Genomic DNA, 16,453 nt, shown 5'->3' on the forward strand with positions numbered 1-16,453 from the left:
CAGATGGAAAAAGGGGAAATTTGCCCACGAAAGTGTTTAATATTTTACAAACGGTTGCTTAGCAAGTGTCAAAGTGATAACAGTATAAAGAAAAGGAGGTATTTGGTCCTTGCCTCTTGGTCTGTGAGTGGGTGGGTGATCCAGACCATGAGAACAGAATCCTAATACAGATGAGAATGGTCTCTGTTTGTTTTATTTCACCTTTATTTAACCAGATAGGCCAGTTGAGAACAAGTTCTCATTTACAACTGTGACCTGGCCAAGATAAAGCAAAGCAGGGCGACACAAACAACAACGCAGAGTTACACATGGAATAAACAAACGTACAGTCAATAACAATAGGGAAAGAATCTGTATACAGTGTGTGAAAATGAGGTAAGATTAGGGAGCTAAGGCAATAAATAGGCCGTAGTGGCGAAGTAATTACAATTTAGCATTTAAACACTGGAGTGATAGATGTGCAGAAGATGAATGTGCAGTTAGAGATACTGGGGTGCAAAGGAGCAAAAAACAATATGGGGATGAGATAGTTGTATGGGCTATTTACAGATTGGCTATGTACAGGTGCAGTGAGTGATCTGTGAGCTGACAGCTGATGCTTAAAGTTAGTGAGGGAGATATGAGTCTCCAGCTTCAGTGATTTTTGTCATTTGTTCCAGTCATTGGCAGCAGAGAACTGGAAGGAAAGGTGGCCAAAAGAGGAATAGGCTTTGGGGGTGACCAGTGAAATATACCTGCTGGAGCGTGTGCTACGGGTGGGTGCTGCTATGGTGACCAGTGATCTGAGATAAGGCGGGGCTTTACCTAGCAAAGACTTATAGATGATCTGGAGCCAGTGGGTTTGGTTACGAATATAAAGCGAGGGCCAGCCAATGAGAGCATACAGGTTGCAATAGTGGGTAGTATATGGGGCTTTGGTGACAAAACGGATGGCACTGTGATAGACTGCATCCAATTTTCTGAGTAGAGTGTTGGAGGCTATTTTGTAAACGACATCGCCGAAATCAAGGATCGGTAGGATGGTCAGTTTTACAAGAGTATGTTTGGAAGCATGAGTGAAGGATGCTTTGCTGCGAAATAGGAAGCCGATTCTAGATTTAATTTTGGATTGGAGATGCTTAATGTGAGTCTGGAAGGAGAGTTTACAGTCTAACCAGACACCTAGGCATTTGTAAAAGTCAGAACAGTCCAGAGTAGTGATGCTGGACGGGTGGGCAGGTGCATGCAGCAATTTGAAGAGTTGAAGAGCATGCATTTAGTTTTACTTGCATTTAAGAGCAGTTGGAGGCCACGGAAGGAGAGTTGTATGGCATTGAAGCTTGTCTGGAGGTTTGGTAACACAGTGTCCAAAGAAGTGCCAGAAGTATACAGAATGGTGTCGTCTGCGTAGAGGTGGATCAGAGAATCACCAGCAGCAAGAGCGACATCGTTGATGTATATAGAGAAAAGAGTCGGCCGAGAATTGAACCCTGTGGCACCCCCATAGAGACTACCAGAGGTCCGGACAACAGGCCCTCCGATTTGACACACTGAACTCTGTCTGAGAAGTAGTTGGTGAACCAGGCGAGGCAGTCATTTGAGAAACCAGGGCTGTTGAGTCTGCCGATAAGAATGTGGTGATTGACAGAGTCGAAAGCCTTGGCCAGGTCGATGAATACGGCTGCACAGTATTGTTGTAAATACAGTGACCTAATTACTGGCACGATTATAAGAGTTGCATACTCAAGTTGTCTGCAAAGCCTATAGACACAATTGTGACTGACTATTCAATGACAAAGGCAACTAAAGAGCTCATAAAGCCATGGCAGAGGCTGTAATAGTACTTGTTTTCTCAGCCTACACCAACTCCTTCACATAGACACAGTAGGCAGAATATCCAGACACTAGGAATGTAATTGGACAAGTATCACTTTCGACGCCTCCTGCTGTGGCATACAGTGTGCTATAAAGTTCAATTAAACCTCTCGACAAGTTTCAAGTTCCCAATGTATAGATACATTCATTATTACAATGAGGGTTCTGCCTCTGTATAAAAGGCAGGCTTGGGGCTCTGCGTGGCTGTTAGCTTGATGGTAGCTGTAAAGGGTGACTGTTGTATTGAGGATGACTGGTGTTGTGATACTGAGAGAAAACAACCTCTTCTCCAGCCGGGCCTCTTGGCGCTGTTCTGTCAAAGCTTCCACAGCACAGCTTCGGGCCACACTGCGTCCGAAAGGAGAGCTCACACATGTAAATACACTGAACAAAGAAATTAACACAACATGAAACAATTTCAAAGATTTTGACTGAGTTACAGTGCATATAAGGAAATCAGTCCATTTAAAGAAATTCATTAGGGCCCTAATTTATGGATTTCACATGACTGGAAATACAGACATGCATCTGTTGGTCACAGATACCTTTTTAAAAAAGGTAGGGGCGTGGATCAGAAAACCAGTCAATATTTGGTGTGACCACCATTTTCCTCATGCAGTGTGAAACATCTCCTTCGCATAGAGTTGATCAGGCTGTTGATTGTGATGTTGTCCCACTCTTCTTCAATGGCTGTGCAAAGTTGCTGGATATTGGCGGCAACTGGAACAGGCTGTCGAACGCATTGATCCAGAGCATCCCAAACATGCTCAATGGGTGACATGTCTGGTGAGTATGCAGTCCATGGATGAAGTGGGACATTTTCAGCTTCCGGGAATTGTGTACAGATCCTTGAAACATGGGGCTGTGCATTATTATAGTGAAACATGAAGTGATGGTGGTGGATGAATTGCATGACATTTGGCCTCAGGATCTCGTCACGGTATCTCTGTGTATTCAAATTACCATCAATAAAATGCAATTGTGTTTGTTGTCCATAGCTTATGCCTGCCCATACCATAACCCCACTGCCACCATGGGGCACTCTGCTCACAACGTTGACATCAGCAAACTGCTCGCCCACACAACACCATACATGCTGTCTGCCATCTGCCCAGTACAGTTAAAACCGGGATTCATCCGTGAAGAGCACAGTTATCCAGCTTGCCAGTGGCCATCAAAGGTGAGCATTTGCCCACTGAAGTCAGTTATGATGCAGAACTGCAGTTCTGGTTAGCTGGTCTCAGATGATCCCACAGGTGAAGAAGCCGAGTATGGACGTCCTGGGATCAAATCTCTAGCCACTTTAATAATTAAAAATTGGATGTAATAAATGTATCACTAGTCACTTTAAACAATGCCACTTTATATAATGTTTACATACCCTACATTACTCATCTCATACGTATATACTGTACTCTATATCATCTACTGCATCTTGCCTATGCCGTTCGGCCATCGCTCATCCATATATTTATATGTACATATTCTTATTCATTCCTTTACACTTGTGTGTGTATATAAGGTAGTTGTTGTGAAATTGTTAGATTACTTAAATATTACTGCACGGTTGGAACTAGAAGCACAAGCATTTCGCTACACTCGCATTAACATCTGCTAACCATGTGTATGTGACCAATAAAATTTTATTTGATTTTGGCTGGCACGGCTACACGTGGTCTGCGGTTGTGAGGCTGGTTGGACGTACTGCCAAATTCTCGTAAACAACGTTGGAGGCAACTTTTGGTAAAGCAATTAACATTCAATTATCTGGCAGCTCTGGTAGACATTCCTGCAGTCAACATGCCAATTGCACATCTGTGACGGTGTGTTGTGTGACAAAACTGCACATTTTAGAGTGTCCTTTTATTGTCCCCAACACAACACGCACCTGTGTAATGATCATGCTGTTTAATCAGCTTCTTGACATGCCAGATCTGTCAGGTGGATGGAATATCTTGGCAAAGGAATAATGCTCAATGTTCAACATTTTGGCGAAATAAGATTTTTGTGTGTACAGAAACCTTCTGGGATCTTTTATTTCAGCTCATGAAACATGGGACCAACACTTTAAATGTTGCGTTTATATTTTTGTTCAGTGTATCAGATACAAAGTTAACGGTAATAAACTTTGGTTGAAACCGTTGTGGCATGGATACCCTCTCCATGAAAGAGACCTTTAATTTGCTTGGCCACATCCATGTAGGAAGCATTTGATGTGTGCTGTGGGAATGATCCTGCTCTCTGCCAGCTGCTAGATGTGTAAGTCGTGGACAGCCAACACACCATCTAGGCTCCTGACCCTCCCCAGCAGCCGGTGCATGTTTATCTGTTTTGGAACAGTCTGCAGGAGGATGGGGGCTGACTCCTTCAGGTACAGAGCAATATGGCCAACATGATGACGCAGAGTATGGGGCCGAGGTAGAGCCGCCAGCAAGGCCCAGCGAGGTGCACTGTAGTCTGGGTACTACTACCAAGCATGGTGACCAGCGTAGCATTGACATGTTGTTGGTGGTTAATGTAGTCATGGCTGTTGTAGCCTGGGTTGACACAGGTCTCTCCAGCATGACAAGGCCTCCACATGTAGGTGAAGATGAGAGCGTTGACCACAATGATGACAGAGCCGAGGGCATAACCTAGGCTGTGGAGGAAAACACCCTGCATGTTGAGCTGTGAATTGGAGTCATGATGGCTCTCATTCAACTCCTCCAGGGAGATTTCCTGTGGACCTCAAGGTTGTCCTTATTGGGGATTTCTGTATGGAAAATAAGACCTGATTTGTGCTTTCATTCTACTCCTTGTAATCTGTGCCATATATTTGGCATATGACATGGAGTACAAGTAGTGGAATGTTAGCACAAACAGGTATCCAGACTAAACGTAAGAATCCTGAATGATGAGTATAATACAGGCCTTGTATAAATACCCTTCTATATTTTAAAATTCATATACAGTGCCTTCGGAAAGTATTCAGACCTTATTCTAAAATGGATTAAATAAATAAACAATCCTCAGCAATCTACACACAGTTTGCAAATGTATTAAAAAATGACCTTATTTTTCTTAAGTATTCAGACCCTTTGCTATAAGACTCGAAATTGAGCCCAGGTGCATCCTGTTTCCATTGATCATCCTTGAGATGTTTCTACAACTTGATTGGAGTCCACCTGTGGTAAATTCAATTGATTGGACATGATTTGGAAAGGCACACACCTGTCTATATAAGGTCGCAAAGTTTTTTTTATTTTTATTTTTTTTATTTTACCCCTTTTTCTCCCCAATTTCGTGGTATCCAATTGTTGTAGTAGCTACTATCTTGTCTCATCGCTACAACTCCCGTACGGGCTCGGGAGAGACGAAGGTTGAAAGTCATGTGTCCTCCGATACACAACCCAACCAGCCGTACTGCTTCTTAACACAGCGTGCATCCAACCCGGAAGCCAGCTGCACCAACTGTGCAATCTTATGGCCTCCCGGGTGGCGCAGTGGTTAAGGGCGCTGTACTGCAGCGCCAGCTGTGCCATCAGAGTCCCTGGGTTCGCACCCAGGCTCTGTCGTAACCGGCCGCGACCGGGAGGTCCCTCGGAGGGTACACCGTGCACCTGGCAACCTTGGTTAGCACGCACTGCGCCCGGGAGGCCATAAGGAGTCGCTGGTGCGCGATGAGACAAGGACATTCCTACCAACCAAGCCCTCCCTAACCCGGACAACGCTAGGCCAATTGTGCGTCGCCCCACGGACGTCGCGGCCGGTTACGACAGAGCCTGGGCGCAAACCCAGGGAGTCTGATGGCACAGCTGGCGCTGCAGTCCAGCGCCCTTAACCACTGCGCCACCCGGGAGGCCATAAGGTCGCACAGTTGACAGTGCATGTCAGAGCAAAAACCAAGCCATGGAGTCGAAGGAATTGTCCGTAGACCGTCGAGACAGGATTGTGTCGAGCCACAGATCTGGGGAAGGGTACCAAAAAATTCTGCATGATTGAAGGTCCCTGAGAACACAGTGGCCTCCCATCATTAAATGGAAGAAGTTTGTAACCAGCTGGCCGACCCGGCCAAACTGAGCAATCGGGGGAGAAGGGCCTTGGTAAGGGAGGTGACCAAGAACCCAATGGTCACTCTGACAGAGCTCTAGAGTTCATCTGTGGAGATGGTTGTCCTTCTGGAAGGTTCTCCCATCTCTGCAGCACTCGACCAATCAGGCCTTTATGGTAGAGTGGCCAGACGGAAGCCAGTAAAAGGCACATGACAGCCCGCTTGGAGTTTTCCAAATGGCACCTAAAGACTCTCAGACCATGAGAATCAAGATTCTCTGGTCTGATGAAACCAAGATTGAACTCTTTGGTGGCCTGAATGTCAAGAGTCACGTCAGGAGGACGTGGCACCATCGCTACGGTGAAGCATGGTGGTGGCAGCATCATGCTGTGTGGTTGTTTTCAACCGCAGGGACCGGAAGACTAGTCAAGATCAAAACAAAGTACAGAGAGCTCCTTGATGAAAACCTGATCCAGAGCTCTCAGGACCTCAGACTGGGGCGAAGGTTCACCTTCCGACAGGACAACGACCCTAAGCACACAGCCAAGACAATGCAGGAGTGGCTTCGGGACAAGTCTCTGAATGGAATGTCCTTGAGAGGCCCAGCCAGAGCCTGGACTTAAAACTGATTGAACATCTCTGGAGAGACCTGAAAATAGCTGTGCAGTAACTCTCCCCATCCAACCTGACAGAGCTTGAGAGGATCTACAGAGAAGAATGGGAGAAACTCCCCAAACTTTATAAAGCCTCGTTATTGTGTTACTATTTCTTACTTTAGATTATTCCATTTTTTATGTATTTTTTTAGGAAATATTTTCTTACTTTAAAAACATGCACTCATGGAATTCACAAATACGAGAGAGTATTAGGGAGAAAATCCGTTGAAGATGAGACCAGTAGACCTATGCTGTTTGATTGCATTCTGAAGACAAGGAATCTCAGAGCAGGTCCTGGAGGAGATCATAGTCTGTCTGTTGAATTTACCTCTCTTAATAATTACAGGCTATGGTCATTAACACAAAGTTTAGTTTAAGGAAATGAATTTATCACTGTTTAAGCAGTTTGAAATATAGCTGACAACAAAGAACAAAATCCTGCAAATATATATATATTTTTATGAACATGTGGTAATACCGGTTTGCTAACTGAAATATAACCTTTACATAAGTATTCACACCCTTTACTCAGTACTTTGTTGCAGCACCTTTGGCACCTTAAGTCTTCTTGTGTATGACGCTACAAGCTTGGCACACCTGCATTTGGGAAGGAGGTAGTCAATATGCGGGGGTAGAGATTAGTTGAGGTAATATGTACTACATGTAGGTAGGGGTAAAGTGACTATGCATGGATAATAAAAAGGGAGTAGCAGCAGCGTAAGAAAGACTGGGCTTTTGAAGAGTGCCTGTGTTGAACACGACAACCTCACCAATACCCACAGCACAGACACCCTTCAACACAGTGTCCCCACCTTCCATGCTCTCCCTCTATCCCTCTGTGGACATCGATGCACATATACTGTATGTCACACACCACATAGCTATATTTTTATGTACATTTTTCAGGGAACTTGATAATTTGTGTGTAGAAGTGGGACTCTGTATCTATGTATCTGGTGTTGGAGAGTAATCTGTCTGTCCCCAGGTTTCACTCCTCTAATCCTGGCTGCTACATCGGGTTTTTCTTTATTTTTACTATTTTCTACATTGTAGAATAATAGTGAAGACATCAAAACTATGAAATAACACATATGGAATCATGTTGTAACCAAAAAAGTGTTAAAAGTAGCCACCCTTTGCCTTGATGACCACTTTGCACACTCTTGGCATTCTCTCAACCAGCTTCACCTGGAATGCTTTTCCAACAGTCTTGAAGGAGTTCCCACATATGCTGAGCACTTGTTGGCTGCTTTTCCTTCAATCTGCGGTCCAACTCATCCCAAACCATCTCAATTGTGTTGAGGTCGGGTGATTGTGGAGGCCAGGTCATCTGATGCAGCATTCCATCACTCTCCTTCTTGGTCAAATAGCCCTTAGACATCCTGGAGGTGTGTTGGGTCATCCTGTTGAAAAACAAATGATAGTCCATGACCAATTGAGTGACTCTTATTTTGAAATCTGAAATCGCGGGACTTTTATTTTAGTATGGCAAATCGAGGGACTATTGTTTTTTAATTGGAAATGGCATCACTTTTATTTTGGCATGACAAATTGGGGGACTCTTATTTTAAAGTGTGTTGGATCCAGCTCATAGTTATATCCTCCTGGATGCTGGATGTAACTCAGCTGGATGCTGTATGTACTGTAACTCTGAGCCCGATGCTGGCTGTAACTCTGAGCCAGCTACTGGACAGTTGGTAGAGCCGGGTGCTAGCAATGCCAGGGTTGTGGGTGCGATTCCCATGGGGAACCAGCATGAGGGGTGGCAGGTAGCCTAGTGGTTAGAGCGTTGAGCCAGTAACCAAAACGTTGCTGGATCGAATCCCTGAGCCGACAAGGTAAAAATCTGTTGTTGTGCCCTTGAACAAGGCAGTTAACCTACTGTTCCCTGGTAGGCAGTCATTGTAAATTAGAATTTGTTCTTAACTGACTTGCCTAGTTAAAAATGAAAAAGTATGCACTCACTAAGTCTGCCAAAATGTAAATGGTTGTAACTCTGAGCTGGATGCTATACTGGATGTACAGTAGCATTCCATCAGTGTTACAACTCCTAACCTAGTGTAAATGGGCCAAGTTGTATCAGATTGTCATTTTTGATGAACATTTATTGACATTTATTTTCATTTCATCACCACAAGGTGGTGGCAAAAGGCAACCCGTTTCACAGTATGGAAACAGTGACAGTTTATATTCAGAGAGTTTGAGCTGAGTGTTTTGCATAGGCCTAATATAAAACAAATATCATAGCCTAATCTTGATGCTGATTAATCATTCCATGAGTCTTAGGCCTGACATATGTGGCATAAGGGAGTGGCATATCAAGTTAAGGTTCTGGTTTCATGGCAGACATGTTCTTTCTACAGATATACTGGAAATGTTTGTGTTCAGTGGTATAGTGGTACAAAAGATTAGTAGGTAAACCCTGAATACCCGTCATTGTGAGAAAAAATCACGCTTCCTATACTTATAGTGCATTTTTCTGCAAAAGGTGGGTAAACTTTTGGGCCAAAAAATTAACTCTCCACTACACCATTGTATGTGATGCTGTTGCTGTTCTCTGTTCCTCTATATTTCATTAAGAAAAAATCTAAATGCTCAATAATTTTGTTAGATCAGCTGGCAGACCCTCAACCCTGGTCTTGTAAGAAGTAGGACCTTGATTTCAGCTGTCAGTATCTGACCAATAAGAGGGCAGGAAGGATGGCCTCTCTGTCATGGACAGCAAAATGGACCAATCAGATGTTAAAACTCCACATAGCAACCCCAATCACAGCTATAGGAGGACTTGGTCGTGAAGGTAGTAGTGGTTACACGTCCCCCACGCTATCTTGTAGACACATTTTTGTCTTGCTTGGCAAGCTAACCAGACCTTTCCCTCAATGCTCAACACCACATTACAATCAGATATAGCTAGCTGACGTTACATGTGATTCTGTAATTTCAAACTATCTTAGCTATGTTGATGGTTTGCTAAGCAAGTGTATATTTTGGGCACATTTGGAATATAATGCCATCTTCGATGGAAGGATCTTCTAGAGAAGGTGACCTGTTTACTGTGAAACATGAGCTGAAAAATGGTAAGTTGGCTAGCTAGCTAATAGTGATTAGCTAACGAATCGGTTAGCTAACTTAGTCTGCAAGTGCATCCGGTCAAGTCCAAAAAAGGCAGGGAAAAGTGCTTGCTAACCTAGCTAGCCAAGCTAACTTGACCGTCGTCACGCAGGGTGGGTATAATTTGTGGAACGTTCCAACGGGAATCTGTTCCAACAACTTCGTAAATGAGAAGGTTGGTAACAAACAACGCATACAAAGTTGTATAGCGGCAGAATAAGATACAGGGTAGGGAGTGGGCTATTTCATTGTTTTTCACTCACCACGTTTATTTCGATAAATGTCTGTCCTCACTCTGGTAGCCTATGGACAAACATTAAGAATAAGCTACGTGGTGAGTTGATGCCTATTCGGCAGCTAGTTAGCTAGGTGAATTGATCGTGTTACTTTGTGTGCGTTGATTGTTGGCAATCTTGTAACGTTACTTTACGACGTTTTTGTTACAGATTCCTGTTGGAATGTGACACAAATTATACCCACCATCGTCATGCATGCTTTTTGGCGGCTATTTAAAATGGCTCAGGTTTTTTAACGGTGATATTCGCTGTCATTCAAGCAAATAAATTGAACATCAAACACGCTAACGTTAGCGAGGGTTTGAAGTATAACACCGAAGAGCGCTTGACAGGATGGCTAATGGCTAGCTGTTTGTGTCAGACGTTATAAAAGCCTGTTTTCCCATTTGTGGTGGCTTGTATAAGTTACAGCAGTAGGTAATATTCCCATCCGCATCGTGTGTGTTAAACTGCATTGTGGGTGTTACAATCATAGTGGTTATTTTGTGCTGCAGTCAGACATTAGCTATGCCATGGCTTTCAGGCTCAAGAACCTTGAGTGATAGCTGTCAGCGTCAAGTTTCAGTTGAACACTGCACTCACTGTCTGTATTTCAAGTTTGTATTGTCCCACCCCATCAATCATTTTTGGAGGATGTTGCAATGTAGCCCAATCATTCATTGCAAGTGCAATTTACTCTTTTTGCTTCTGTACTAAGAATTTGCGATTTTTATTTACTTCAAATGTTGACCAATTATGTTGACCTTCCCATTTTTCCTCTAGAAGGGAGGGTGGGCCCCAGGGAGGGTGGGCCCCAGGGAGGGTGGGCCCACCCTGGGTGGGCCCCAGGGAGGGTGGGCCCCAGGGAGGGTGGGCCCCAGGGAGGGTGGGCCCCAGGGAGGGTGGGCCCCAGGGAGGGTGGGCCCCAGGGAGTACCACAGTATGAGTCATAATACCCATAAAACCTAGAAATTAAACACGGAAATGGTTCCAATCGTTTACCACCTAATTCATTCAAAGATTTGTATAACTAACTCAAGATAGACCAGAGTCTGTCGTTTCCAATGGGAGCAAATTAATCATTGTGGTCAGAACAAGCAAATAGATGGGCAGAGCCAAGCACGAGCTAGCGAGATCCTATTGGCACATTCTTGCATGTACAGTGCATTTGGATAGTATTCACACTCCTTTTTTTCAAAATTTTATTACGTTACTGCCTTATTCTAAAATCAATTAAATTAATGTTTTTTTTCATCAATCTACGCACAATACCCCACAATGACGAAGCGGAAACAGGTTTTCAGAAATGTTGAATGCCAAGAGTCACGTCTGGAGAACGCCGTAGGGATGGTGCCAGGTTAAGCGTGGTGGCAGCATTGGTAGACCAGTCACTGGTTGAGGGAAAGATGAACAGAGCAAAGTACAGAGAGATCCTTGATGTAAACCTGCTCCAGAGTGCTCAGGACCTCGGACTGGGGCGATGGTTCACCTTCCAACAGGACAATGACCCTAAGCACACAGCCAAGACAACGCAGGAGTGGCTGCGGGACAAGTCTCTGAATGTCCTTCAGTGGCCCAGCCAGAGCCTGGACTTGAACCCGATTGAACATCTCTGGATGACCTGAATTTAGCTGTGCACCGACGCTCTGCAGAGTGCACAGAATCTGCAGAGAATAATGTGAGAAACTCCCCAAATGCAGGTGTGCCAACCTTGTAGGGTCATACCCCCAAAAAACACTGAGGCTGTAATCGCTGCCAATGGTCTTTCAACAAAGTACAGGGTCTGAATACTTATGTAAATGTAGTATTTCAGTTTTTGATTTGTTATAAATTTGCAAACATTTCTAAAAAAACTTTTTGAAATATGGGTTATTATGTGTAGATTGAGTGGGGAAAAAAGCTATTTAATCCATTTTAGATTAAGGCTGTAACATAACAAAAGGTGGAGAAAGTCAAGGGGTCTGAATACCTTTCAAATGCACTGTATCTGAGCAGTTCCTTAGCAGAGTAGCAGCCCATACTTTATGAGAGTGAAGACATGGGCTTCTTTAGCCTCCCTCTCATGTGTCTCTGTTTCTCTGTCCCGGTCTCTCTCCCTCACTCCATCTCCCCCTCCGCCCATCCACACTGCACAAGACAAAAAATTATGGCTACGAATGTATCTGTATATAAAGTGAAGTGATATATTCCACGCTGTGCCTTAATACACTGCTCAAAAAAAGAAAGGGAACAATTAAACAACACAATGTAACTCCAAGTCAATCACACTTCTGTGAAATCAAACTGTCCACTTAGGAAGCAACACTGATTGACAATAAATTTCACATGCTGTTGTGCAAATGGAATAGACAACAGGTGGAAATTTATAGGCAATTAGCAAGACACTCCCAATAAAGGAGTGGTTCTGCAGGTGGGGACCACAGACCACTTTTGAATGCTGGCGGTGCTTTCACTGCAAAATGACCTCCAGCAGGCCACAAATGTGCATGTGTCTGCTCAAACGGTCAGAAACAGACTCCATGAGGGTAGTATGAGGGCCCGACGTCCACAGGTGGGGGTTGTGCTTACAGCCCAACACTGTGCAGGACGTTTGGCACTTGCCAGAGAACACCAAGAACGTTCTGCTGCCTGCAACATCCTCCAGCCTGACCGGTTTGGCGGTGGGTCAGTCATGGTGTGGGGTGGCATTTCTTTGGGGGGCCTCCATGTGCTCGCCAGAGGTAGCCTGACTGCCATTAGGTACTGAGATGAGATCCTCAGACCCCTTGTGAGACCATATGCTGGTGCGGTTGGCCCTGGGTTCCTCCTAATGCAAGACAATGCTAGACCTCATGTGGCTGGAGTGTGTCAGCAGTTCCTGCAAGAGGAAGGCATTGATGCTATGGACTGGCCCGCCCCTTCCCCAGACCTGAATCCAATTGAGCACATCTGGGACATCATGTCTCGCTCCATCCAGGTCTGGGAGGAGATCCCTCAGGAGACCATCCGCCACCTCATCAGGAGCATGCCCAGGCTTTGTAGGGAGGTCATACAGGCACGGGGAGGCCACACACACTACTGAGCCTCATTTTGACTTGTTTTAAGGACATTACATCAAAGTTGGATCCGCCCGTAGTGTGGTTTTCCACTTTAATTTTGAGTGTGACTCCAAATCCAGACCTCCGTGGGTTGATAAATTTGATTTCCATTGATAGTTTTTGTGATTTTGTTGTCAGCACATTCAACTATGTAAAGAAAAAAGTATTTAATAAGAATATTTCATTCATTCAGATCTAGGATGTGTTATTTTAGTGTTCCCTTTATTTTTTTGAGCAGTGTATAATATGCCCCTGTTCTTGATTAGAAGACAGTTTGGTTGATTCTGATGCCATAGCCAGCTGTAAAACACAGAAACAAGTTGTCATGCAGGAAGCCAGGCAGTGGTGTAAAGTACTTTTTAAAATTCTTTAAAGTACTACTTAAGTGTTTTTTTTGGGGGGGGTTATCTGTACTAGATTTACTATTTTATATTTTTGACAACTTTTACTTCACTAGATTCCTAAAGAAAATACATTTTCGCTGACACCCAAAAGTACTCGTTACATTTTGAATGCTGAGCAGGACAGGAAAATGGTCTAATTCACACACCTATCAAGAGAACATCCCTGGTCATCCCTACGGCCTCTGATCTGGCAGACTCACTAAACATTGTGAGCGTTGGAGCGTGCCACTGGCTATCCGTAAATATAAAAAAACAAGAACATGGTGCTGTCTGGTTTGCTTAGTATAAGGAATTGGAAGTAATTTATATTATAGTATATTTTAGCGATTGCAATTACTTTTCATACTTAAGTATTTTTTTAAACTAAATATTTTTAGCCTTTTACTCAGTGACTTTTACTTACCTTAATTTCATAGAAACTTACTTATTACTTTTACTTAAGTATGACAATTGGGTACTTTTTACACCACTGAGGCCAGGAATAATAAATAAAGTGGGTCTTTAAAAACAGGGGTCATGAAGAGAGAAATAAATTGGATGGCTGAAAATAGTCTGGTTTTTGCTCAAGGCTCTGTCTGTTCTGCTTTAGATAGGAGGGACTGCTGTAGTGCAGGCTATTTATTATCCTATTTTGTTACAATGTGCCCTGTCCTTGTATGTTGTTTTTAAACATTAGGTTTTAATGGGTGAAGTTGCATAACGTTTGCTCTCTTCTCACTCGGGGCATTTCCATGTAAAAAAAAAAGCCCCATGAGCACTGTTATTTGGAGCACATCAAATTTGATATAAAATGAAGGTAAAAGTCTATTCATGTAAACTTAAGGCATATATGGGTGATTTCCACGCCAGTGAGAGCAGAAAATATTTTTTGGTGTCTCTGATTTTTCTGTCAATTCTCTCACAGAAATATAACTGTGAGGATGGACATGCGTTTTTACATTTATATCACAAACCGTATATATTTTTATTGTTATAAAAGTGGCCATTTTAGACCCTTTGTAGACCTATACACGCCGCCTCTAAGACCTTGCACCTCTGATTCAGAGGGGTTGGGTTAAATGCGGAAGACATGTCAGTTGAATGCATTCAGTTGTGCAACTGACTAGGTATCCCCCTTTCCCTTATGATCCATGAACCGTTCATGTCATTACATGCCTACTCCTTATAGTGTGCTCTAACTTGGAGTATGTTTAGGTTCTGAAATTCACATTTATTCAACATTATGAATATATCACCTACCCTTTTTGATTTAGTTCATTTTTAGACATATTTTTTTGAAACCATATACTCTTTAAACATCAGATTTCCAGAGTGGACTCTCTGGTACTTTTAATGATATGACCGACCCATTTTATACATAAACATTGACGGGTCAACTCATTATTAACCAATCACATTTCTCCTTTTAGGATTGCATATTCATCAAATCACCAGCAGAGGGAGTTCCCTTTGAATCCATACCATTCACTGTGCTGGTGGTCACAACATTTATCAGAACTTCAGAATTACTGGAGGTCACTGGAAATGTTATGTACTTGTAGATTATATTGTTCCAAACGATGTCTGAAACTGAACAAAATCAAAAAAGGGTAGTTTTGAGATTTCATTTAAAAAAATATATATATATTATTATTTTATTTTTTTGTAATAAATTAATGTGAAAATGATATGGACAGTACCAGTCAAGTTTGGACACCTACTCATTCAAGGGTTTCTCTTTATTTTCACTACTTTCTACATTGTAGATTAATAGTGAAGATGTCAAAACTATGAAATAACATGGATGGAATCATGTAGTAACCAAGAAAGTGTTAAACAAATCAAAATATATTTTTGAGATTCTTCAAAGTAGAATACTTTTTAGGTTACTATACGATTCCATATGTGTTATTTCATCGATTTTGATGTCTTCACTATTATTCTACAATGTAGAAAATAGTACAAATAAAGAAAAACCTGGAATGAGGTAGGTGTGTCCAAACCTATGACTGGAACTGTATGTCCCATCACAATTCTATTTCAGAGATCTACGGGACAGTTCCTTTGACTTCATGCTATAGTTTCTGCTCTGACATGCACTGTCAACTGTGTTGCCATTCTATAGACAAAAGGCTTTCTAAGTCATGTCCAAACAATTGAATTGGCCACAGTCTAGGTGGACTCCAGTCAAGTTGTAGTGACATCTCAAGGATATCCGATCGAAGGAATTTGGATTCTGAGCTCAGTTTGTAGTGTCATGGCAAAGGGGTGTGAATATTTAGGTCAATTAAATGTTTCTGTATTTCATTTTCAAAACATTTGCAAAAATTTCTAAACACGTTTTCACTTTTTTCCTGATAGGGTATTGTGTGTAGATGGGTGAGAAAACAAATCAATTGAATCCATTTTGTTTTCAGGGTGTAACACAACAAAATGTGGGATAAGTAAAGGGTTATGAATACTTTCTGAACCACACCGTAGCGAGCTGGTGCTGTTAGTTTGTTGTTCTCACATCACTTGTCATGCGTGCTGCCGCAGCTCTCCTTTCACTCACTCGCTCACTCAGCTGCCTGAAGCGGTCTCTCAGAACACACAGACCCCTCAGGCCCTCTACCTCCCTCCCTACAACTCACTCGGCAACAGCCTGCCTCACTGCCTGATGGTCAGCAGCAGCAGTTAACAGTGCATTGGTGGTTCAGTGTTGGTCTCCCGCGTAGCATGCGAGAATTGTCAGGTTTGATTACAGGCCAATGTGTACATCCTTTGGCGTCAGGTAGCCTCGAGGTTAGAGCTTTGGGCCAGTAACCGAAAGGTCGCTGGTTCGAATAATGATGCTAACGAGGTAACAAAATCTGCCGCTGTGCCCCTGAGCAAGGCACTTAACCATAATCGCTCTACGGGTACTGTACAGTGGTGGCCCTGCAGGTATCTCAGGGGCCGTTGAGATATGAAACAAAACACATTTCCATTACACACTTGTGTGTAACAGGACAAATATAAGCACCCCCCAAAATTATTATAACTTTTAAAAAGATATAGGTTTTGGCCGGAAAACCGCAGACATGGC

The 16,453-nt window shown here is 43.1% G+C and overlaps 1 protein-coding gene and 1 pseudogene across 2 annotated transcripts in view; one reads left to right on the top strand and one right to left on the bottom strand.

Annotated features, from left to right (window-relative positions):
• Positions 1–3,966: 3,966 nt before the first annotated feature.
• Positions 3,967–7,143, bottom strand: LOC112262440 (annotated as a pseudogene).
• Positions 7,144–9,348: 2,205 nt separating this feature from the next.
• rps6ka5 (ribosomal protein S6 kinase, polypeptide 5) overlaps positions 9,349–16,453 on the top strand; it is a 37,599-nt gene continuing 30,494 nt past the window's right edge. For both annotated transcript variants that reach the window (XM_042329852.1, XM_042329854.1), the window contains exon 1: positions 9,349–9,617. In XM_042329852.1, the coding sequence (XP_042185786.1) occupies positions 9,548–9,617 (70 nt within the window). In that variant the 5' untranslated portion in view covers positions 9,349–9,547. The remainder of the gene's footprint in view (positions 9,618–16,453) is intronic.

The sequence above is a fragment of the Oncorhynchus tshawytscha genome, linkage group LG11, assembly GCF_018296145.1.
Source record: "Oncorhynchus tshawytscha isolate Ot180627B linkage group LG11, Otsh_v2.0, whole genome shotgun sequence".
NCBI classification, from domain to species: Eukaryota; Metazoa; Chordata; class Actinopteri; order Salmoniformes; family Salmonidae; genus Oncorhynchus; species Oncorhynchus tshawytscha.